The following is a 26808-nucleotide window of genomic DNA, read 5'->3' on the forward strand; positions in this document are numbered from 1 at the left end:
CTTCTTTGCTATATGATACTCATAGAAAATTAACAACACGTAAAATGTTTCAGTAATGCCAATTGTGAATTATTAAAAAAAGCAATATTTTATAATTTAAGCTACGTTCAGACCTATTAAACATTTGATAAAGGAGATTTGATAAAGGAGGTAACCACTAATTTTTGTAAATATTGCAAATATTGTTGAAACAAATAATAAAGACGTTTTGCACTGATGTCGTCAAAGATATATTATGTTTGTGCAAATAAATATATATTTTAAGGAAAACAATATGTAGATATTTTAGGGGTCACGGTTTTTTCGTCAAACATTTGATAGGTGTGAACGTAGCTTTATATACATACCAGGCAAAAAATAATTGATGTCATACTTTACAAACTAGAACTTAATCATTACATATTATTCACTTTTATTCACCAAATACTTCCTTAGATTCAGTTACAACTGAGAAAAGAGGTGTAGAAAAGTCCTTATAGATAACATATTTAAAGTACATCAAAGTTTGGTGAAAAACTAGTGAAATTAACATAAGAGTTTTATTAAGAGAATGTGTTTTGTTTTTGATATTTAATCCTCACCTAAGAAGCCTAAACATTTTTGTTCGCTCTGTATTCGTTTCTGAGTTATGGTATTTCAATGATGTATGTTTACAAACAAAACTACAATATTTTTATAATATCAAAAAATAAAATATATTTTATAAGTTTATTCCACACGAAAATCACTAAGTTGATACCACTGTTTACTTAATTTTTGCACTTCATCCACAGATTCTAAACAAAATTATTCCTTGTTTTCCGCTATTTGTTTTGACCTGCATTTTCGTTGCATTCACCGTAGAGTAATTGTTGTTGGTTTTTAATTCATATGACAGTTGTTGTTATTGTAGTTCATCGATAAAAAAACAAAAACAAATTTCACATAGAATTTCCAGTCATATTTTATCAGCTGTTCAATATATTTTCATTTTTTCTGTGATTTACAAATGCGACGAGAACGCATTCAAAATACTGTGTTGTTAAAATTGTTTGACTTGATTTTTATTTTCCCGATTGGAAGTAATAAATAATTTTAAAAAAGCTGTTATTATTAGTCATTTAACATACAACATTTTATCAATTCGATGCGGTAAACAATGTGTGTGGAGTATTAATAGCAGCAACAAAGAAGAAGGGCGTTTAAAATTGGATGAAAATAAAATATTTTCATGGAAAAATAAAAAAGTACCTGCATAAAAAAATCATAGAAAAATAGTGAGAAACTTATGATGAAATTAATTTTACCTTAATAAAATGTATTTATTTTGCTTTTCAAGTTTCATAAAATATGATTTTGTATGATGATTGGAATTTGCCGTGGAACTGGTCAGATTTTTGCTCTACCGGAGTGCGACCATTTGCTAGTGATTCAAATGATTTGCTACCCTGCTTTCAGGAAATTATTTTACAATTACCCATCTATACGCTGTTTGCGGCCATATCAGCATATCATTTTGGAGCTTATACAAAATGTTTAGTACGAGATCGTACACAATTATGGGCCATTTATTTGCGTGCTGCGTCTACAATTCTTTTGGCTATTCTACCAGTATTAAAACTATTTGAATTTTATCGCTTGGGTGTAAGATTATATGCAGCCGATATACTTGTTGTTTGTACGGAATGTGTTATGTGGGTGGTGCACAGTGGTAAGTTGCTACCTGATAACAAATGCATTTAGTACTGTTTTATAATATTTTTTTAAAGTTTTTATATTGATTTTCTCTATTATTTCCTACAGGCTATCTTCTTACTTCACGCACTTTCGGTGAACTAAGTCACAGAGGGCCTCTAGTCATGATAGTCATGTGGTTGGCGATATTTGTTTTAGATGCAGTATGGTTACGTTCTAGTCGACATTTTGATTGGTGGCCATGGAGTTTGGCTACCTTATTACTTGATGTTTTTTATGGTTTAACGCTTATACCGAATGGTAAAGCAACCTATACAGCAGCCCGTTATCCACATGCTAATACTGAAACGACATCACTACTATCGCCACGTTATACACACTTTCATTTCGATTTTAATGAAGCTCATTTGGGACATGCCCAAGACGAAGCAAATTGTTTCTCGAGATTATATTTTCATTGGGTAGGTCCTCTGATCTCGAAAGGTGTGGCTGGTAATCTAAGGCGTATTGAAGATCTATTTGATTTGCCAGATGCTTTAAATATACCAAGAATAAGTGAAAAGTTACAGATTAGTATATCGAGATCGAAAAATTTATTTTGGTCTTTACACAAAGCATTTGGCAAAGAATTTTATTTGATTGGCATATTAAGATTCATAGCTGACATATCAAGTTTTGCTGGTCCTTTGCTCTTGGGTGGTTTATTGAGCCAAGGTTACTCTAGTGATGATACAAATGAAGAGAATTATAATTGGGCACCTTACTGGTATGCTTTGGGTTTATTTGGCACTCAGTTAATATGTAAGTACCACTTTATGCTTAACATTTTTGAAGTAACTAAATCTTATCCACTTTTTTTGCAGATACCTTTTGCTCGTGTCACTTTAATTGGCGCATGTCCATGATTGGCATGAAAATGCGCATTGGCGTAGTTAGCGCTATTTATCGTAAAGCTTTAGAAGCTCGCGGCTTAAAAAATGCTCGTCCTGAGGTATTAAATCTCATGTCTACCGATACCGATCGCATAGTCAATTCTTGCATTTCTTTTCACTCATTCTGGAGCATACCATTTCAGCTGTTCACTACACTATATTTACTGTACACCCAACTAGGAGCTGCCTTTATAGCGGGTGTTATTTTTGCCGTTGCTCTTATACCCATTAATCGTTGGTTGGCTAAACGTATTGGCCATTACTCACAAGGTCTTATGACAGCTAAAGATGCTCGTATATCAGCTACCAGTGAAACAATTACGGGCGCAAAACAAATTAAACTTAATGCTTGGGAAGACGTTTTCATTAAGAAAATCTTAAACTTTCGTCAAGATGAAATGAAATTTTTAGCTAAACGCAAATATTTAGATGCTTGGTGTGTTTATTTTTGGGCTACCACACCGGTTCTTATGTGTTTTTTGACATTTGGTGTTTCAGTGTGGATGGGTAATCCTTTGGTGGCATCCACAACATATACCAGTGTGGCTTTGTTGAATTTACTTATTGGTCCATTGAATGCATTCCCATGGGTACTGAATGGTTTAATAGAGGCATGGATTTCGGTGAAACGGGTTCAGGAGTTAATGGATGTAAGTATAAGTGTAAACTAGGTGTATATTTCGATTATGTATACATTCGATTACTGAACTGATCTAGATGTGTACTAGAACTGAACTAAAACTTATTTAAAACTGCTGAAGTAGAACTGAATTGAAGTAGAGCTGATGTAGAACTGAACTAGAACTAAACTAGAACTGAATTAGAACTGAACTAGAACTGAACAAGAACTGATCTAGAACTGAACAAGAACTGAACTAGAACTGAACTAGAACTGAACTAGAACTGAACTAGAACTGAACTAGAACTAGAACTGAACTAGAACTGAACTAGAACTGAGCTAGAACTGAGCTAGAACTGAACTAGAACTGAACTAGAACTGAACTGGAACTGAACTAGAACTGAACTAGAACTGAACTAGAACTGAACTAGAACTGAACTAGAACTGAGCTAGAACTGAACTAGAACTGAACTAGAACTGAACTAGAACTGAACTAAAACTGAACTAGAACTGAACTAGAACTGAACTAGAACTAAAATAGAACTGAACTAGAATTGAACTAGAACTGAATTAGAATTGAACTAGAACTGAACTAGAACTGAACTAGAACTGAACTAGAACTGAACTAGAACTGAACTAGAACTGAACTAGAACTGAACTAGAACTGAACTAGAACTGAACTAGAACTGAACTAGAACTGAACTAGAACTGAACTAGAACTGAACTAGAACTGAACTAGAACTGAACTAGAACTGAACTAGAACTGAACTAGAACTGAACTAGAACTGAACTAGAACTGAACTAGAACTGAACTAGAACTGAACTAGAACTGAACTTGAAATGAACTAGAACTGATTCTTAGTAAAAAATAGTTATTTAAGAAAAATTTATCAAATTTCTATTTTAGCTAGAAAATTTAGACTTTTCTTCCTATTATGATCCCATAATGAAAGGAAGCTCCATGACATCGGTCGATGACAGACCGGTAGTATTACAATTCAAAGATGCTACTTTCGAATATGACACGATTAACAATGATGATGATGTACAAACAACAACATTTACATTGGAAAATGTTAATATGGAAGTGAAAAAGGTAAATGCAATTGAATGCAATTGAAAGGTTTTGTAAAGATATACTTTGTATTTGCAATATAATTTCAGGGCGAACTTGTCTGTATTGAGGGACCAGTGGGAGCTGGTAAAAGTAGTTTCATAGCAGCCATAGTAGCCGGTATAAATTGCTTAAATGGTTCAATATGTCTACAAGATTTTACCTCAGGTATGATGAGTGTTTACAGCTTATCAAAAATGTAATGTTAATAATATATTTCATTTACTACAGGCTTTGGTTATGTTCCCCAAACACCCTGGCTGCAACGTGGCACTATACGCGATAATATCGTTTGGGGTAGTACTTTCGATGAGAAATGGTATAAAACTGTTTTATTTGCTTGCGCTTTAAATGATGACTTGTTGGCTTTGGGTGGGGATTTAGTGGGTGTGGGTGAGAATGGTCGTACATTATCGGGTGGTCAAAGGGCTAGGGTGGCTTTAGCCAGAGCAGTGTATCAAGATAAGAAAAGTAAGTAATAATATTTATAGCATTAGTTATATTTAATTTATATTGTTTGTTTTTAGTTTATTTGTTGGATGATATTTTGGCCTCATTGGATGCTCATGTGGCGCGTCATATTATTAAGCATTGTATACTAAATCTGTTGAAAGATAAAACAAGAATTATAGTAACGCGCAGTGTTACCTTATTCTATCATGCTAATCAGGTAGATTAAACATTAGTTTAAGCAAGTAAGTTTAGCGAAAGTCAAAATATCTATATTTGCAGATTTTACACATTGAAAATGGCAAATTAACTCCCAGCGAATACATGTCTGAAAGTATAGATTTAAGTTTAGAAGACTCCAATGATGAGGCTGATATGAATGAAAGACGAGCATCTATTGACTTGGATGCCTTACAGATGGCTCATGAAAAGAAAAGTGTCGACAGCATTATGCTAGATGTAAGTTACAAAAATTCAAGACATTAAAACACTTCAAATAATAATTGCTTTTATTCGCAGGAAACAAGAGAATATGGAAATTTATCAATGAATGTATTTGCTTGCTATTGGAAAGCGGTGACAACACCATTAGGTTTAATTGTTCTCCTGTCGGTGGTACTAATGCAGGTAACACGTAATTTGTCTGATGCTTGGTTGGCTCATTGGGTAACCGATACAACATTGGATAATAACACCTCTAGCGATAATACTTTAGAACGTGTCATACAACCATCTTGGTGGAAGGAATCTATTAACAATTCTACCCCCACTGGTCATACAACTGCATATTATTTGTCCATTTTTGCTTCATTGGCTTTAACGAATTCTTTAATGACTTTAGCACGGGCTTTTCTATTTGCCTTTGCTGGCCTGAAGGCTGCCAAATATATTCACGACAAATTGCTTAATAAAGTAATCTATGTAAGTTTAAAATTAAATGGAGTTAACTCAGTTTGTAATACGTATTTCTATTCTAGGCCAAATTTAGCTTTTTCGATGTCACCTCAGTGGGCCGCATTTTAAATCGTTTCTCCTCAGATACCTACACTGTGGATGATTCTTTACCTTTTATTTTAAATATTTTATTGGCTCAAGTTGTGGGTCTAGTGGGTTCAGTATTTATTAGTTTATATGCCATGCCTTGGTTAAGTTTAGTTGTCATACCCATGGTTCCTGTATACTTAAGTTTACAGCATCGTTATCGTCATGCCTCGCGTGATATTAAGCGCCTTTCGAGTAATGCTTTGTCGCCGCTATACACTCATTTTACCGAGACCTTACAGGGCTTAGTCACCATTCGAACAATGCGTGTTAGCATACGTTTTCAACGTGACTTCCATGCCAAGTTGGAGGAAAGTATTAAGGCTCAATTGACTTCTTCGGCTGCACAAAATTGGTTGAGTATACGTTTGCAGTTGTTGGGTGCATTCTTGGTGGGTGGTGCTGGTATTTTGGCAGCCATTACTTCAGCTCATGCTACTAATCCTGGTCTAGTGGGCTTAGCCATATCGTATGCTTTAAGTATTACGCACATTTTGGGAGGAGTTCTCAATGCAGTGGCCGAAACCGAACAAGAATTGGTGGCTGTTGAGCGTATAGAACAGTATTTACAATTAGAGGGAGAAGAAAATGCCGAGGGCTGTATAAATCCTCCCTTTGGTTGGCCTACCCAAGGAGCCTTAAGCTTTAAAAATGTTCAGCTTTCCTATAGGGAACACTTATCACCCGCTATACGTAATTTAAATTTTAAAACAGAAGCTTTTGAACGTTTAGCCATAGTGGGACGTACGGGAGCTGGCAAAACTTCTATATTAGCGGCCTTAATGAGAATAGCGCCTTTAAGTAAAGGCGAGATAATATTAGATAGTGTAAATTTAAAAACGTTAGCGTTAAGTGTTTTGCGTGATCGTATTGGCATTATACCACAAGAACCGTTTCTATTCGAGGGTACTGTTCGCGAAAATCTTGATCCTCGTTCATCATATTATGATTCTGAAATTTGGCATGCTATTACCAATTGTTCAGCAGCCACCTATCTAGTGCAATCTTTAGGTGGTCTCGACGGCAAACTCGATAGGGGCGGCATTAATCTGTCGGCTGGACAAAAGCAATTATTGTGTCTAGCCAGAGCTTTACTTAAAAATTCCAAAGTCATTTGCATAGATGAGGGCACTTCGAATCTAGACAATGATACTGAATTTGCTATGAATCAGGCATTGCGCTCATCTTTCAAAAGTTCTACGGTCATAGTTATTGCCCATCGTTTGAATGGTCTCCACAATATGGATCGTATTATTGTTATGGATCAGGCTGAAATAAAAGAGCAGGGCTCACCGCAAGAATTGGCTTCTAATACAAATTCTCTATTCTACAGTATGTTACAGGCTCAACATATTAGTATTGAAGAGTTTACGAAAGGTGAATAATTGTTTTCCTATAATATTTAGTTTATTTTTAAGTATTTTTCTTACTTCTTTTAATTAATTTTAATTCAACTACATATTTATTTTCTTAAATAATTGTTTTAATTTTTTTTTTATACAAATGTTCGTTGTAGTGTAAATTAAAAGAATATTTTAATTAATTTAATTTGTATGTGTTTATTTATCTTTTTTTATATAATGATTATATGCCGGGATATATTTTAAGAATTTGAGAGAAATTGAATTTAGAGAAAGAATAGTTTTCAACTAAACTATTTCCTAGAACAAGAGAAAACATAATCAATTCTGATTCTTGAATATCAAGTTTGAAACTAACACAAAGGGACTGCAACTTGGTGACCTATGTGAGCCACTCATGATTAATTGAGTGGCTGCCATTTTTACGTAAAGAAATTTGAAAGACTTCAAATCTTTAGAAAATTGATAAGATTTTGAAGGATTTATAAAATGTTTATTTTAGGAATTATTTCTTTGTTTTCCAATAGATTCATATTGAAAAATAAATGTAATATAAGAATACATTCCAGAGGGGTTACTCTATAACTCGATTCGAAAGAAAAATATTTCGAATTTGTACCTTAAATACATTGTGTTTTGAAAACTTTTTCTTTCGAATCGAAATACGGAGTAACTCCCCAGAACTATTTCAAAAGTGATGTAGTTGTTATTTAAGGATTCTTTGGAACTTCTTTTGTCAAGATCGAAATTTTCGAACATAAATTACTGAAAAGAAGGACTACTTTCATTATTCATTAAGATTCCTTAGAACAATTTTGAATATAAAGAAAGAACTAGTTCTAGAAATGTTCTATAGAAGGAAAAATGTTGACTGTTGTTTTCAAACAAAAATGTTTTTAAAAATTCATAATTTTGAAAAAAATAAGTACTAAAAATTTCAATATTTTTTTAAAATTTCAATATTTCAACAAAACTAATTATTTCAACAAAATTTTAAAAATTTCAATATTTCAACAAAATTAAAAAAACAAGTAAGAGTGTTATACTCGGCTATGCCGAATCTTATATACCCACCATCAAACCTCGTTTGACTCGAATGAAACTTACTTATGTCGAATTTTCTCTACATATTTGTATTTTTAGGACAGTTATAAGCGTTAAAGTAATTTTCTGAAGGGGACCTTATATATGTGGGGTAGGATCAATTCTGGACCGATCCTCATAAAATTTTGCATATTGCCCATTTTCAATACCTAACAAACCTTACCTATAAGAAATATTTATGTAAAATTTCAACCCTCTAGTTCTTTCCATTCGGCCTCTATTGTGCTTTCAACAGACAGACGGACGGACATGGCTAGATCGTCTTAGAATTTAATGAGAATATATATACAGAATGACAAAATCAATCCATCTTTTTTAAGTAGGTATAAAAATTATTGAATCAATCGTACCAAGCACAAAAATTACAATCGGACAGGCAAACGGAAATATTTTAACCGACCGTGATACTGAGCTGTGATTGGCCCAATATTTTCGCTATTCACAGAATTTAACAACTGTAATTAGAAATCGGTGGCAAGTCTTTTTACTTTAGACGTTACGACAAAACTGTGTTATGATGCCCATGCAAGTTTAGTTTAGTTGGTATACATCCATTTGGATACCTAAAGGGTCCATTGTGATTTCCATTAACAAAAAAGAACAGGGTTGTACTTTTTTCACCATTGTCCATTACCCGAATAAACAAGATATTCCCCTTATGAAACCTATTTTTTTGCCTAAACCACTTTCTGCTATATCTGCCAGTTAATCATAGAATCTTGTAACTAGTCATTTCAGTTTCGGACTCTGTACCAGAATCCAGTTTCTCCTCGTTCTTTCACAACCTACAAAAATCCTGCTTTTTACAGACCCAATTACCCCTAAAGGCCCCAATTGCGCAGTGACTAGTTATTACCCCTATTATGGTCATACTCTTCCTATCCAGTACTAATAGCTTTTTGATTGCTTTTGGGTTTAATTCCGGCCATGCAAACTCTTAACAAAAATATGTATTGGAATAATTTGATTAGGATTAGAATTGTTCCTAACTTTAGTTACTTAGGGCGGGTTTCTTACTCCTCAGTTAAACTAGGCTTAACTTGCTGTTAGATTAAACACGAAACAAATTTAGGCGGTCTTTAACCGATGATTGTGTTTTTCAGTTTTAGATTTAAGCTCAGTTAACTTTGTTAGTATTGCCAACTTTTCACTCAAAAACATAAACAATGAACAGCTGTTTTTAGCAAACAATACTTTTGTAAAATGGAAAATTTTGGAAAAATATTAAAGAAACATTTAAAACAATAATAAATAAAACAAAACAAATCAGAAAATTGTAATTTACTTGAAATATTTGAAAGTTTTTTTTTCTTCCGAAATCATTGTTTTATTGTGTTTGTTAATTGTGTGTTTCTCACTTCTAAAAAAAGTCGACTTTTTTCATTTAGTTAAAAGTCGACTTTTTGCATTTTATAAAAAGTCGATTTTTCAACTTTTCGACTTTTTTTCATTTAAATAAAAGTCGACTTTTAGACTATAAGTATTTTATAAATAGTCGACTTTTCGACTTTTCGACATTTTCGACTTTTTGACTTTTCGACTTTTTTGACCTTTTTCGACTTTTCGATTTTTTCGACTTTTTGACTATTTTCGACTTCTTTCTACTTTTTTCTGACTATTTTTTGACTTTTTTCGAGTTTTTCCGACTATTTTAGAGTTTTTGACTTTTTTTCCACTTTTTTTAAAATTTTTGACTTGTTTCTACAATTTTCGATTTTTCGACTTTTTCCGACTTTTTCGACTTTTCGACTTTTTCGACTTTTTCGACTTTGTTCGACTTTTTTCGACTTTTTTCGACTTATCGACTTTTTTCGACTTTCAGACTTTTCGGCGTTTTTCGACTTTTATTCACAAAGTCGACTTTTCGACTTTTTTCACAGACGATAGTCGAGTTATCAACTTTTTTGGAACAAAATAGTCGACTTCGATTTTTCGACAGAGTCGATTGTTCGATTATTCGAAAGTCGATTTATAGAACCCTATTAATTGGCCAATTACACTCAATTAAACTAAGATAATAAGTAACTTTACTGGTTTAACCAAAGAATGAAGATTATCTTTATCAGAAAAACTCGCCCTTAAGCTATGTATACACGATTGTTAGATCTTACAACGTTGTGCAGAAAATATCTAATAATAGTGTCAACTTACAAATTTTGTCTTACAATATTGTCACTAATGCTTTTTCTAACAACGTTTTAAATTCGGACGATTGTTAGGTATTTTCTCGACATTTTACTGACAACTTTGTAAGATTTTAAAACCGTGTATCACGTCTTTTAAACACTTTAAAATTTTCATTATTTATTCATAAACATCTACGAATTAAAAACAAAAATTTTATATTTATTAAAAAGTTTAAGAAAAATTAACAAATTTAAATTATTAAAAAAAAGGAAAAACAAACAATTTATTATTTCATTTGGTTTGTTTAACAATGACTTCATTTCTTTTCTTTACATATTTATGTACATTTAAACAATTGCAATTTGAAAAAATAACACGTAAAAGTAATTGTAGTAAAATTATCTAGAAAACTATAAATTCACGGCTATGAATGATTAGTTAAAATATGTATTATTAACAAAAAATAAAAACTATATAATAACTCAAGACAAATGTGTAAACAATTTATAACAACACATCAATTACAAACGTTAACTTTTTAGTAAACAAAAATTTTGTTTTAATTTAAAAAAAAAAACTTAAGAACTATAAAAAAAACACTCACACAAATCACTTATAATTTAATAAATAAAAATTTCTTAATTCAAATGGTGTAAATATGTAGCGTTGTTTTAAAGACATACATATTTACATAAACATATAAACTTATTTATATAGATTTTTTCTCTTCTTTACATAAACTTACAAATCAAATTTTTTTGGGAAAATTTGCAAAAATAAGAAAATATACTTAATTACTTCTGTTATGTTGTTTTTTTCTTTGCTTTAGAACAATTTTCAATAACTTTGAATTCATTTTTAATTTTAAACAATAACTACTATTTTGTTTTGAATAATTCAATAAATATACTAGTTATATAATAAAATTTTAAAAATAGTCTTAAAACATTAAAGAACAACAAATAAAAAAAAAAACGACAATAGATTAATATTAAAATTTAGTATTTATATAAATTTATAAGACAATAAATTAACTACTAAACATAGTTAGTTTACAAATAAATTTTAAAAATTAATAAAAATTTTAAAGTTTCTTTATTAGTTTTCCTATTAGTATTGTTATTAAACTATTTTTTTTTACCAACTACTTATTGGTACAATTGTAAATTAATTCTTTGGGATCACCTTTAATATGATCGAATTGTAAATTTTCAAAAGGTGGTTCACTTAATAATTTATTAAATTCAATTTCAAAGGCCATTATTGATTTTTGCAAATTAATATCGTTATTTATCTAAGAAAAAAATGTGAGATTTTCAAAATATCATCAAATTTAAATTAGAAATTAATTAATAAAAAAAAAAAATAATACAATCAATAAATGCAACAGTGTTTAAAAAAGTGGCATATTTAATTATACTTTAGTGTCATGCTAGTTTTAGTTGCAAAAAAAAAATAAACTTTTAAATTTGCTTCCATTTGACAGATAATCTTAAGTGTGTCACGTACGAATGTTATTACTTGTAATGCTACTATTTCTTTTAAGAATGTTTTCTTAATTTTACTCAAATATTAAGACTATAAACAATCCTATTGTCAGTACTCAATAATAGTCTACAGACAAGAGAATACTATGAACTATAGATACGACTAATAACAAAACTCTAGGCAAGATTGTAGATAGTACAGTCTATTGATAAGACCATTGATAACACTATATACTAGACTATAGTCTGGATTATAGACTGGACTATAAACGAGACCATAGACAAGAGTATATACCAAACTATAGATAACGTTACATATTTACTGGGCTATAGTCTGGGATATACACAGCACTAAACTATCAACATGATTATAGTTTAGACTATAGACTAGACTATTGATTAAACTGTAAACTAGGCTATAGACTAAACTGGAGACTAGACTATAGCCTAGAGTATGGAATATAGAATAGAATAGACTAGGTAATGACTAGACTTTAGACTAGACCATAGACTAGACTTTAGACTAGACCATAGACTAGACTATAGACTAGACTATAGACTAGACTATAGACTAGACTATAGACTAGACTATAGACTAGACTATAGACTAGACTATAGACTAGACTATAGACTAGACTATAGACTAGACTATAGACTAGACTATAGACTAGACTATTGACTAGACTATAGACTGGACTATAGACTAGACTATAGACTAGACTATAGACTGGACTATAGACTAGACTATAGACTAGATTATATACTAGACTATAGACTAGATTATAGACTAGACTATAGACTAGACTATAGATTAGACTGTAGACTAGACTATAGATTAGACTGTAGACTAGACTATATACTTTAGATTAGACTATAGATTAGACTACAGATTAGACTATAGACTAGACAATAGACTAGACTATAGACTAGATTATAGACTAGATTATAGACTAGACTATAGACTAGACTACAAACGAGACTAGACTAGACTATAGGCTACATTATAGACTATAGATTCATTAAAATAACATATTATTGATTCATTAAAATAACAAATTATGTAATATGTTTTAATATCTAAAACAAAAGTTATATTGTTTCCTCGAAAATAAAAAGTATTTACGGATGAAATGGACTTTTTATTAATTTGATTTCGTTATCAGAAAGTTTTTTAGATTTCAAACAATACTGCATGTTAGTATATACAATGTTCTTTAAAATAGATGTATAAATTTTTTTTATTTCTATGATATATATACCAAATTAATCTTTATCATTTCGTTTCCAACATTTTTCAGTATTCCAAAAAACTTCTCATACATATTTTCAAAATAAGTCTAAAGAACAACAAACTCCTATTATTAAACACCCAAAAAAACGCATTTTTTAATTGGTTAATACTTTATCGAAATTTATTTTTTAAATAAAATTACACACAGAAATTTAGTTATTTTTTTTTCATAGTCTTAAAAACTAAAATACGCATGAATATTTTTAAAATATTTATATATAAAAATAGAGAATGTTTAGTGAAAAATACTTTTAAAGGTTACATTTAAAAAAAAAATGAGAAAAAAAATTACAATAAATATTTACACAGAAATACATATTAAGGACATTAATAAAATCTATATTTAAATAATATAAAAATAAACAAATTTAAATTTATACATTAAATTATTTTCATTTATTTTAGGATAAGGAAAGTGGGTAGTTTAAACAAAACTACTGCTAGGTTGATCCAAATAGGCACAACGAGCACTGGGTGAGACTATAACATTATTCGATGATATGGCAGCTACATTGGCGTTTGTTAACTTATTGTTATTGTTAATAGTTGTAGGCGTTGGCAATGGTGATGTTTTATTATGTTGGCTGATATTAACGCCCCAATTGGAGGGTTTAATGGGTAGTACCTTGGGTTTTGGTGGCAATGGTGGTGGTCCCTTTATGGAGGCATTTAGATCTTCCATATCTTCTGTGGAATTTGGATCCTCTTCAATTTTCATCGGCGATATACAGGAAGGTTTAGTTTTATTCGGGTTTATTATAGATAGACGAGGTGCTGGTTGTGGTGGTCTTTCCACTGGTGTAGTGTTTATGGAATTCTCATTATTATTAGAACTTGATGAGGAACTATTTAAATTATCTGTGTTTTTTAGGAATTCTGGCAATTCAAAATTAATTTCTGTTCCCCTTTGATCTTCTAGGCGAGCTAACTGGGCTCGTTTTAAATCCTCTAATAAGTCATCTTGTTTCTCGGCCACTTTTGAGGGAAATTGTTGTTTAACTCCAGCTTTTATTTTCTCCTTAATAGCAAGTTTGCATTCAGCTACTGCTGCAGTGGTGACTGGTAGAGATTTTTTTGATTTAATTAAACTCATGCCGAGTATGTCTTCATTTTTCTTGCCATTGCGTATGCGTTTAAGAAAGGAAGAAGATTCAGAGTTACATTCCTCTGATTTCAAAGAACATTGATCGAGTTTTGCTGGTTTTGTGGTAACATCCTGATTTTTAACATCCATTAAGTCACTAAAAACATTATTGGTAATTTCATCCAATGCCGACTGGGCAGTTTGTAAACCATTAATAATAGAGTTTTTAGACTGAGCATAAGGTTTTCGATTTTGTATGGCTTGAGGTAAAGGTGGATAGGTTTTTTTCAACACCACCTGCAAACGTTGATTATCGATGTATGTCACCAGCTGAGTTAAGTCAACTTTCTCTTGAGTATCCTTCATTAGCACCTCTACTATCTCGGGATTGATGTTGTATCTTTGTAGAATGGGTCTTACTACTTCATACAATTGTTTCTTGGGTTTGCATTTAACCGATATCACCTTTGGAGTGGGTAATTCTAACTTAAAAGCCACCCTTTGTTCGATTTCAATCTCTTTGCGTGACAGTTCTTGAGCTAAGGATTGCAGTTCTATGCTTTTTTGTGGTGGTCCCGTAATAGAGACATCATAAAATTGATAATTGAGATTACGTTTTTCAAAAAGTCTTTCCACCAATTGAGCTACAGTTTCGTCTGACTTCAGTTGTATAACCGAGGTGGCTCCATCGGGAAATTTAACGCGACAAAAATTGTTATTCAATTCTCCCACTGGTATGGCCTCGATAGATGCCAAAGACGTTTTAGAGCCATGTATTGATTGCGTTGATTTCGATATAGCATAATTTGGCGTTAATAGCGATTTTGTGGTTGGAATGGCAGCAACATTTTCTTGATTCGACTTTTCTATTGCTATTCTATCACGAGATTTACTTCTGGCATGATTGGCCTTGCGGTGCCAAGGTAGTAAACTTCTACGTCGGCGCCCCTCTTCGGCGTTGCTTGCCGATTTCTTTAACTTTGATGAGGCACTTTCGGAAAAATTTGTCGTTTTAAGTAGTTCATCTAGATTTTCACCTGTATAGGGCAAAGGTTTGCCCTTTTTTTCCGCCTGTAAACATTGTTTGTACAAATCGGACTTTAGGAAACGTTGATAACAGTCAAATTTCATTAAATTAAAAATTTGTTTTTGTGCCGGATGGAAAAGATTTTTATCGGCATTATTTAAGTTCTGTTCCACTAGACTGCGTGCTTTAGAATCTACATTAACCGGCTCAAAGGAGCCATTTGATAAATGTTTGGTGTAGATTATTAAAGCTTCCGCCTGTCTTTCCGCCGGATTCTCCATATTTCTAAAACGTTCACAGGCGGTCCAAAAGAAGATATTTTCTGCGGCGTATTCTAGTTTTAAGAATTCCGCAAATGATTTGATTCCCGCCGGATCGGCTAGTAGCACTTCTATAGACGTGCCCCAGGCGGTAGGTCCTTTAGGCAAAGGTTTTGTTAAATCATTTGATGAGTTTCCAAAGTTTAGAGAATTGCGCTCCACATCACTTGTTGTTAAAGAACCAGATCTACTAACCGTTGAAATTTCCGGCCTTTTATTGTTTTTAGTTTCAGGTGTTAAAGAGAATTGCAAGGTATGTTTGTCGGCTCGCGGAGTTCTTAAGGACGTTTGCACCCAGCCCCTTTCAAATGGTGAAGTAGTAGTGCTTACCTCAATTTTTGATAAATCTGGTGTACTGGCTAGTTTGTCGGGAGAAGATAGTACTATTTCGGCCGATTGACATGATAAATTTTGTAAACTATTCCAAGTGTCAAATTGCAATTTCAATTGTTTTTTCTTGTCTTCTAGCGATTGTGTCAGAAGAGGCTCATTAGAATTTTCTTCTTGACTTGTGTCTGTTTTATTAAGGGGTTTCAAAAACTGATGCTCTTCTTCCTCTGCTGTTTGGGTTGCATGTAATGATATATCATCCATAGAAGCGTAACATTGCTGCGGCATTGTGGTTAAAGCTTCTTGATCATTATCATAATTTTCGGCTTCTTGTTCCAAGAGATTCAAAACATCATCACATGATCGGGAGGTTAGTAGGCATCTTGCTGGACTGTTGAGAATATAGGGAATTTTAGGATCAGGCATGGCTCTTACGGTTAAACGTTTATTGGCCGCCAACGAAGAAGTAGAGGCTATATCTTCTTGTATATCTTGTTGGCATATATTATGAGGCCTTTGTTGACCAATATTTAAGGCGGCATGTATGTTAGCCTGAGACCTTTGTTGGGGAAAGTCCACAACCACTATACGGTCAGTAATATTAGTACAGTCATTATTGTAGCCTATACCGGAATCTGAATTTGAAGTGGTAGTGGAAATCTCACTATGATTGCTGGGTTGAGGCGAATGGGCGGTGGCATTGTGATGGCGTCCCCCAGCATGCAGGTTGGGATCATCTGACATGGAACGTTGAGTGGCCGGTGGTATTATACGCATGGTATACATACTCCTTATAAGATTCACAACATACTCTGAATTGTTAGGAAATTCTAGACATAAACTCGATATGGGATCTTTGGTACATTCTATACGAAATTCTTGAGCTTTGGCTAAGTGTTGAGCATGATCGCATAATTTAGTATCGACCACAAAGACATGACAAGAATTTGATATGCTAATATGATCGGTGTTGGAGGAATGTGAGGCCATATTTAAGGCATCTTCTTCGTCATCGTTTTCTTCAGGAGGCGAGCTATAAACGGCACTCGTTACCAAACCAAAAAACCGATTTTCACTTTCTGACGAAGAGCTCACATAGTTCAAACGCGATGAGGCATAAGTTGCCATGACATTGCCTGTATTCGAGAGCAATTTTAAACAATCGGGTAAAATTACCATCAAAACGGTGGAGGGGGTACGTTTTTCTTGCCTTAGTTTGCGTATACAGGAGCGTACTGTTTGCAGTTTACTGCTATGGGAAATTTGTTTGGGCATTTCTATGGTACCCAAATAGCCCACCACTGCTCTATACTCCAAAGCAGCACTGGTTAAGGGGGCTCTTACCATGGCTCTAACATTGGCAACAGTAGAAGAAGTAGAACAAGCTGAAAAGCTAGGTTTAAGTTCTTCTGATAAAGGACGCTTGGTAGCAGTTACCTTAACCTCTGACCCCAATGGCTTTTTCACCGCATTAAGAGGACATTTTTTAGAAGGTTGTTGTGTTGTTCGAGGTAAAGGCAAAAGACTTTCATATTTTTTCATGGGAGAATTTTTCATGCGTTGCTGTTTGGTCTTGTGGTAGACATAACGAGGCCTATAAGGACCCAAGGAGGGAATGGCTGGGGAACCTGTGGCAGCATTTTCTTCATCCGTACTATCTGAGTAATAATGTTCGGCTATTTGCATGCGTATACTACCAAAGGAGTTTCCTATTAGCTGGACGACGGTTTCATGTGGTAATTTGGAAACATTAGAACCATTCACTGATATCAAGCAATCACCAGCCCTTAGGCCTGCCTGATCGGCCGGAGAATTTGGTATAATACATGATAAACGACAAGGTTGCTGGCCGGAGATGGTAAAACCAAAACCACTATAACCACGTCTAACTTCTACCGTTCGGGTTCCATAATTGGGACGCTTTTTACGTCTTCTTTGGGTGGGTGGTTGTGTGGAAGACGAATTTGTTACCCCTGCTGCTGGTGATGTAGTATTATGTGGATGGTGATGATGCATTATGTCTGCCAATAATGCCAGATGGCCCGATTAATTGTATGAGAAATTCCTTTTTTAGAAAATTAGAAATATGCGGTCAGTAAACTCCTCGCGCAAGCGTAAAAGTAACATGTAACGCACTCACAAACAAACCAAACTCAATTGCACAGGAAAAAAATGTGGAAATAGTTTTTCTCTTTAATTTTCCTTTTGTACTCTAGCAGCTATTTACGCTAGTAGTCTGTCCGTCTGTGTACACAATTTTTCATTTGCACAGGTAGCACAGCGCAGAAAAAAACAAACACATACACACGAATTTCGCTGTTTTTAGTTACAAGAAGCTTCAAAAATGCTCACAGACATTCATCTATATCGCTGGTGGTTGCGTTTTGTTATTGTTGTTATACATATGTATATGGATGGTGTATTGGATGTTGTTTTTGTATCTTATGGTATGTTGCTAATCCAGTTTGTATGTCTAAACAAAAAAAAAAAATATCTGCTTCTAAGAGGGTTCTTTTTTTTTCGTAGTAATTTTTGAGGATCACTTTTACTTTTTTTTAATTACTTTTTGATAGTTTTATTGCTGGATTTTATATTTTAACACATTCGTTTTAGTTTATACATATAAAACTTCTTTTAAATTAATATAAAGAAAAAAATAAAAAATATGCCAACGCCTCTAAATTCTTATTTTTGTTTTAACCACACACAATTTCCATTAATAAAATCTATCTCTCTGCTATGGATAAAAAAAATTGCTTTAAACTCTTCTTCTTATTGCTATAGAATTTATGCATCGCGAAACGTTAACCCTGTTAATCGATCGATAGTTATCGACGAAAAAAGGTCAAGCTAAGAGAATTAATAACATGATCAGTAGAATAATGTTAATCGATTGGGAAAATTTTGCGTTTTTCTTAATATATTTTGAAATTGTGTGAGAGGGATGTTTAAGAAATATTAGAAATTATATATACAGTGAATCAACTAAGTATTTTGCTACCTTTTTTAAGAGAATTTTGTTTTTTGTTTATAAATAAAATTCGAAAAAAAAAACAAGTAAAAAGTAAATATATGTTTTCTAATTAAAAATAGAGATTGTGTAAAATGGAAAAAATTAAAAAAATATTAAAATATAAATTTTGATGCATTTGTTGTTGCATTTTATAATTTTTCATCAGAATTTGCATATCAATAAAGTATTTTGCATATTGGGAATTCCGGTTAATTTCATTGGGTTTCTCAATTTATTTTTTAATTATTTTTGGAATTTATTGTTAAAAGGAAGAGTGTTAAGTATTTTTCAATTGTGATTTTATGTATATGTATAGTAATAATAGGCAACAAATAAATTTTAAAAATGTTAATCATTTTAAAGTGCGTTGTCATCAATATAGTCTAGTCTATATTCTAGTCTACAGTCTAGTTTATTGTGTAGTCTAAAGTGTACAGACCAGTATAGTCTAGTACATAATCTAGTCTATAGTATATTTATATTAAAAAATAGATAAAATCACTTACCTTTAAAAACTCTTTAGCAATAAATATGATTTTCCTAACATCATGAACCACTTCGTAAATATGTTGATAACCACCGATTTGACATTTGAAAATAATAGAACGTACATCCATAAAATCTGTTTTATGTTTGGTCACAAAATCAGGGAACTAGAATGGGGGGTGGAAAAATCTGAAAATAATAATTTGTCAAAAACTCGAGTAACTTACATAATTTTCGGTAAATTGTATTTTAAAAAAGAAATCTGCACTTTTCATGGCATTCAAACGCTCCATCATTATGTTGAGATTATCAATTAGATCTTTGCCTAACGGTCTAGGTGGACCGTTTGGATCATAATCTGTAGCGAATTCACTAAGATGCTGTACTAAAACACGTAAATCATAATTTAACCAATTGGATGTAATATTATCCTTAAGTTTTATGAAATCTGTAGTGGCAGCATGATTAGTATTGTTCGTTAGCTCTAGATCCATGGCTGGAGTCCAAAATTCATTTAAATGTTCATCGATATATTGTTCCAATGCAGTGTTTGTTGTTGGTGGTGTGGCAAACAAATGACTAGGCGGTGTGGGAGGAGTACAAGTTTCACCTGGCAAAAGAGTAGTAGTATCTTTTTTAATGGGATTATATGTACCGGTTTTGAAATAAGTGCCATTTTCAGTAGCCTGACGTTGACTACCTTCCGAGTCTTCAACCATGGTATAAATATAATTCTTATTTAAAGCGTTTGGAGCACATTTTTCTGTAGCCGAATTTAAAAAATCGAAAGAATCCTCCAGCAGCGGATTGCCTGGTTGCAATATTTTAATAGGAGTATTGTTAATACTGTTATTAAGGCCATTGCGATTTACAGCTGCAGTTCCCGTCGTATTATCAGATTTTTGATAGACATTCTTTTGGGATTGCACTAGATTGTCTAAATTTACAAAGGATTTGATAAGATTTTCTATAAAATCCATGGTAGTATCTTGCCAGGCAGCAAAACTTGCTGCAAAATCCGGACTTAAGGCAGATTTAACTTTATTCAAACCCTCTGGCGTGTTGTAAACATAACCCTTGATTATTATCCAAGCATTGATGACACGCGTAAAAACGAATATAAAATCTTTAACGGCCCAGGCTATACCCTGTGAGTTGATGTTGGGTAAAACTCCATCGGGACGTATTAGGTCCTGTTTCATGCGTGCACAGAGACTATCAATTTTCTTAAAACACGGACGATTGCGATGGGTATAGGCCAATTTTTCGGCGATTTCACTGCCACGTAATGCTAAACGTGTGAGTTCATTAAATTTGGCCTGTGACAAGGTGATGGTCCCATTGCTGCTGCCTGGTGATAGGGAATTTGTGGCATCACCTCCGGCGCCATTGTTAATGACAGCCGAACTATCGCTGATGATTTATAAATTTGTTGTCAAATTTTAATTTAAATAGATTTTAATATATTAAACGGAATACTTACTCGGTCGATAAATTCACAGGAGAATTACGCAGTGAGGAATTTGATTCTAGGAAAAGTAAAATTATTGTTTTTTTTTTCAAATTTCTAAACAATCAAGCTTGGTAGGGTTGCCAAGTGTTAAATATTATCAATATATGGGATTAATGGTGAAACATATTAAATGAATTGTGAGACAAATAGGGTTCTATAAATCGACTTTCGAATAATCGAACAATTGACTTTATGTCGAAAAAAGTCGAAGTCGACTATTTTGTTCCAAAAAAGTCGATAACTCGACTATCGTCTGTGAAAAAAGTCGAAAAGTCGACTTTGTGAATAAAAGTCGAAAAAAGCCGAAAAGTCGATAAGTCGAAAAAAGTCGAAAAAAGTCGAAAAAAGTCGAAGTCGAAAAAGGTCGAAAAGTCGTAAAAAGTCGAAAAGTAGGAAAAAGCAGGAAAAAGTCGAAAAATCGAAAATTGTAGAAACATGTCAAAAATTTAAAAAAAGTGAAAAAAAAGTCAAAAACTCTAAAATAGTCGGAAAAACTTGAAAAAAAGTAAAAAAAATAGTCGGAAAAAAGTAGAAAGAAGTCGAAAATTATTAAAAAAGTCGAAAAAATCGAGAAGTCGAAAAAAGTTGGAAAAAGTCGAAAAGTCGACTATTTATAAAATACGAAAAGTCTAAAAGTTGACTTTTATTTAAATGAAAAAAGTCGAAAAGTTGAAAAATCGACTGTATATAAAATGCAAAAAGTCGACTTTTAACTAAATGAAAAAAGTCGAAAAGTCGACTTTTCGTTTCAACTGTAGAACCCTAGAGACAAGTGTAAAAAAGTTTTATATTGATATCATATTTATATAAAATGTATAGTTACTGCACTATGGGAAGTTGAAAAAATAAACTAACTATAGCAAGAAAGTTGACTTTTTCGTTTTATATCAGAATGGATTATTTTGTTTCAGATCTGTTATTTATAATATTTAACAATGCTTGGCAACTCTTATTAGTAAAATAATCATTCACAATAGACCTTTTACAGTTTTATTAACCGCGTAAATATACGTCATTACTTCTATTACCGCCAAAAGCTCAGCAATTATTACATTGTGACAAATTTTCTTAGAGCTAACACTTACCTTTAAAATCCTTATCTATCGTTTGAGCCGAAGGATTACAAAAGTTTAACAAATTAACTTTGGAAAACGTATCATTCATAGAGTTTATATTTAGTGGAGTATTTTGTGAAACGCATTGCAAACCAATTTGTATATTTATCTTATTGGAGTCGTTAAGAGCATTCTGATTGGTGCCAGCACTAGAGTTGTTAGAACGCAGCAATTGTTGTTGAGCTATGGGATTTTGTTGTTGCTGATTAGCTGTTGAAGTGTTAGCGGAAGAAGAACCACTGGACGAAGATGAAGCAGGCGAAACTGTGCAGGGCTGAGCATTTGAAGGTAAGCTTTGATAAATGGGTACTGCGGCATAAGGCAAAGTGCCGGCTAGAGCATAAGGTAGTGGCATATTGTGGGCTGGCAACATAGGGGAAAGAAAAGTGGCTGTACCATAAGGCCATAAAGCATGCATTTCTATAAAGGAAGTAAAAATAGATTTTTGTAAGTTTTTTTGAATTGAAAATCGTTTACCTTGATTCATTATATTGGCTAAACGTAAACGTTCCATTTGCTGTTGTTGTTGCTGTTGTAAATTGAGTGCTGCAGCTGATTTTAGGGAATCCGTAAAAGGGAGACTATTACTATTTAATTGAGAGTTAATTTGTGCTGTGGGATTCCAGTGGTTGGCATTTAAATTATTAACAGAAATATTATATTCTGTAGTACAACCGTTGCCTAATATTTTACGTGCTTTTTTGAAAAAAGAAAATAAATTTAAAAAAAAATTGTTGTAAAAATCAAAGCCAACTGTAATGAAAAAAATTCACTGTCATGTACATACATTCTACCTAACCTCAAAATTTGTCCATTGACAGTTGCTAGTCAAACAAAATTTCTACAAAATAATTAATTTTTATGCAAAAACCTTAAAATACTTACGTTTCTTATGGCGCATTTGCTGTTCATTCATATTTATTTAATTTTATAAAACAATACGTTAATCTGCGTGCTAGGAAAAGGAAATTATTTGTTGTTAGGCAAAAACAATAAATTAATGTGTTTGTTGCTTTTACCAATTGGTTTTTGTGGGGTTTTCCCTTTCCGCTTTTAATTTAAAGAAACTTTTATTAATTCTTCTTAAAATTATAAAAATATATATGACAGTGTATTATTTAATACTAAAATAACTATTCTGATGATGCACATAAATGTTAATTAGAGAAATAAACGAAATTTTGCGCGTATGTTGGTAGAAGAAATTAGTTTTATAAAAAAAATTGTTTAAAGTAATATGGCGGCAAATGTCATGTTCGTTTCTGTGCTTTCTAAACTTTAAATTATTGTGAATAATTGAGTATGTTGTTAATAAAAAAATCATAAACTTGGCAGCACTTAGTTGTTTATAAAGAAAATCAATACACAGTGAATAGACACTTGAACAAAAAGAAGCATTTATTTTTAACACAAACATTTTGCACAAAAAGTTTTACATTTATAATTTCTACAATTATTATATTACAAAAGTAAATAAACACTACTTTCAAACATGTCCGAAGATTGCGTTGTAACCAATGAAATAGCCAATAATCGTAATAAACAAAATGTTAGATGTAGTTTTTGTAATTCACTCATTTTAAAAGACCAGCAAGGTCTGTACGAAAAATGTCAGGTGTGTATGATTTATTAAAAAAAAGAATTCCACCAATATCTTATGCTATATAATTTTAGTTTGATTTACCTTTAATGCATCAAAAGAATACCAAAGATGTTCACACTATAGAAACTGAATCGCTAGAAGATTTTTGGCTTGTCGATGATATGTTTACATTTGAAAATATTGGTTTTTCCAATACTATTGATCAGCGAAAATTTCTAATTTGTGCCGACTGCGATATGGGCCCAGTGGGCTATCATGATTTGGCTACGAAAAAATGTTATATTGCATTGAAGCGCGTTAAACATGGCAATGAACCTGTAAAGGCTGTGACGACTGCCACATAAGAAATGGCCGAATGTTGGGTATTTTTTTTTTTGATTCCTTAACAAAAATGTTAATTTTTTGTTTGTTTTATTTGTATTAGAAATTTTGTAATATTTATTTAAATAGTGTTTTAAATAATTCATATATTAAAGACGCATTTTATTCGAATAATTATGTGTTCTTGGTGTTTTGTTTTTTTTTTTAATTTTTCGTGGGTTGTGGATTGTTGTCGTCATACAATAGAGAAGGGAGTTTTTTTTGTAGGCAATGACGTAACTATGCAATACTATAGATTGAAGGATAGTAAAGACTTTAAAGTAGACTAAAGCTAAGACTTATGGCTACGCTATAAGGACTAGTTGTTGTTGTAGCAGCGACACGTGTAAAGTCGGTGTGCCTGGGTTGTATATCCTTGGTCGTTGTTCGTTGAACTCCGCGTAGTTCTGGTGCGAAGAACCGATTGTCGTGGGAACGATAAGGACTAGACTACACTATAGACTTGACTTCAGACTAGACTCTAAACAAGACTATAGATTAGACTATAGACTAGACTACAAACTAGACTATAGTCTAGACTACAGACTAGACTACAGTATAGACTACAGACCAGACTATAGTCTAGACTACAGACTAGACTATAGTCTAGAATACAGTCTAGACTATAGTCTGGACTACAGACTAGACTATATTCTAGACTACAGACTAGACTATAGTCTGGACTACAGACTAGACTATATTCTAGACTACAGACTAGACTATAGTCTAGATTACAGACTAGACTATAGTCTAGACTACAGACTAGAATATAGTCTAGACTATAGTCTAGTCTAGTCTAGACTAGACTATATTCTAGACTACAGACTAGAATATAGTCTAGACTACAGACTAGACTATAGTCTAGACTACAGACTAGACTATAGTCTAGACTACAGACTAGAATATAGTCTAGACTACAGACTAGACTATAGTCTAGACTACAGACTAGACTATAGTCTAGACTACAGACTAGACTATAGTCTAGACTACAGACTAGACTATAGTCTAGACTACAGACTAGACTATAGTCTAGACTAAAGACTAGATTATAGTCTAAACTATAGTTTAGACTAAACACCAGACTACAGTCAAAACTAAAGACTAGATGATAGACTAGCCTATAGACTTGTTTTATAAATAAAATTTTATACACTGCAATTATTTTGTTTTTATTATTTTTATTAAATTTTTATTCAATAATTTCCATTTATGACATTATATCAGCTTTTACAATTTTTACTAAAGAAATACATATTTTTTTGTTTTATTTTTATAAATTAATTTCATTTATTTTTGCTTTTTGTTAACAAATTACATATTAATATTAAAGGACATTTTAGAAGGATTTTATGTATTTTTTTAACTTTTGAGCATTTTTTATTAAATGTTTTTTGTATTTATTTTTAGCGTTATTTATAATTCGTTTTCTTTTAAGACAAAAAACTACCATGAACTATAAGGATTAAAAGAGGGGATAGAAGGGGACAAAAAGTAATGATGTTTACAAGAAAAAATGCTCTAAAAAGGAAACTATATGATTAAAATTTTTCTTTTCCTTTAATTAAATAAAATGTGTGGGGTGTTTTATTAGCTTTTTTCTTTAAGCTGTTATGTAATTTTCCAGCAATGACTTTTTCTTATTTATTACTTTTCATTTAACAATATATTTTTGCTTTCATATTTGTTTTATTTATAATATTTTTTTTCTGTTTTTTATTGGCAGTTGGTCAGTAACGAGTGAATGTGTTTGTGTTTTAGGGGGAGGGGGTTGTTTATAATTTGAATTTTGTAATTGATATTTGTATGTATATTTTAAATGTGTTCATTCTGCCGATTGTGTTATTATTATGTAAAACATGGTTTTATATTTATATTGAAAGTGAATTTCTTTTTTTTTTAGTTTAACAATTACAACAAGGATGTGTGTAAAGTGCCGGGTTTGGTTTTGTTTTTTTTTTATAGTCACTTATTTTCTTGGATTTAAAGTGTGGCGTCATTTATGGGAATAGTCAGGAAAGGCTTGTAATAAAAAACATAAGAATTTAGACTTAAGTATAGTCAGGACTAGAAGATTTAAATATAGTCATTAATTTTCTTAAGACTAGTCTAGGCTAAACTAACAACCAGATGTGGAACAGCGGCTTGACTAAAGTTAACATTATAGACTAAACTATTGTCAATGCTAATTCAAGGCTAAGTCATGACTATAGACTAGACTAAACTATAGCCAAATTTCTTGACAATGTTATAGAAAAGACTTCTGTAAAGGCTACCGACTATACTTTTGTCAATGCTATAGTCTAAACTATAGTTTAGTCCATAGTGTAGTCGATTTAGCCTATAGTGTAGTCTGCAATCTAGCCTAATCTATAGTTCAGCCTGCAGTCCAAATTATTATTATCAAGACTATAGGCAACACTAAAGCCTAGACAATACACTAGACACTAGGTTAGGTTAGAATAAAGGATAGACTATAGGGTAGTCTATAGGAAGACTACAATGTGGACTTGACAAGAGACTACACTTTAGATGAGACTATAGACTATAATAGTGAATAGAACACTATTGACTATATAATAAACTATTGGCTGGACTATACACAAAACTAAAGACTAGATTAAAGGTCAGACTTTAGAACTTTTAGAACTAAACTAGAATTGAACTAGAACTGAACTAGAACTAAACTAGAACTGAACTAGAACTGAACTAGAACTGAACTAGAACTGAACTAGAACTGAACTAGAACTGAACTAGAAC

The 26808-nt window shown here is 32.2% G+C and overlaps 3 protein-coding genes across 3 annotated transcripts; 2 read left to right on the top strand and 1 right to left on the bottom strand.

Annotated features, from left to right (window-relative positions):
* Positions 1 to 869: 869 nt before the first annotated feature.
* LOC111678400 (ATP-binding cassette sub-family C member 10) lies at positions 870 to 7281 on the top strand. The gene is made up of 11 exons (XM_046953106.1): positions 870 to 1256; positions 1319 to 1690; positions 1783 to 2475; positions 2538 to 3256; positions 4133 to 4321; positions 4390 to 4507; positions 4571 to 4810; positions 4867 to 5009; positions 5072 to 5248; positions 5309 to 5710; positions 5767 to 7281. The coding sequence occupies exons 2-11, from the start codon at positions 1330 to 1332 to the stop codon at positions 7213 to 7215; spliced, it is 4491 nt and encodes a 1496-aa protein (XP_046809062.1). The 5' UTR covers positions 870 to 1256; positions 1319 to 1329; the 3' UTR covers positions 7216 to 7281.
* Positions 7282 to 13291: 6010 nt separating this feature from the next.
* LOC111678398 (regulator of G-protein signaling loco) lies at positions 13292 to 19583 on the bottom strand. The gene is made up of 2 exons (XM_046949586.1): positions 19481 to 19583; positions 13292 to 18026 (listed from the first exon to the last, which is right to left on the bottom strand). Exon 2 carries the CDS (start codon positions 17975 to 17977, stop codon positions 13625 to 13627), a length of 4353 nt encoding a protein of 1450 aa, XP_046805542.1. The 5' UTR covers positions 17978 to 18026; positions 19481 to 19583; the 3' UTR covers positions 13292 to 13624.
* A 3861-nt stretch (positions 19584 to 23444) lies between these two features.
* LOC111678429 (guanine nucleotide exchange factor MSS4 homolog) lies at positions 23445 to 24178 on the top strand. The gene is made up of 2 exons (XM_023439777.2): positions 23445 to 23703; positions 23763 to 24178. Exons 1-2 carry the CDS (start codon positions 23581 to 23583, stop codon positions 24033 to 24035), a joined length of 396 nt encoding a protein of 131 aa, XP_023295545.2. The 5' UTR covers positions 23445 to 23580; the 3' UTR covers positions 24036 to 24178.
* The last annotated feature ends 2630 nt before the right edge of the window (positions 24179 to 26808 follow it).

This window comes from Lucilia cuprina, chromosome 2 (genome assembly GCF_022045245.1).
Source record: "Lucilia cuprina isolate Lc7/37 chromosome 2, ASM2204524v1, whole genome shotgun sequence".
Taxonomy (NCBI): domain Eukaryota; kingdom Metazoa; phylum Arthropoda; class Insecta; order Diptera; family Calliphoridae; genus Lucilia; species Lucilia cuprina.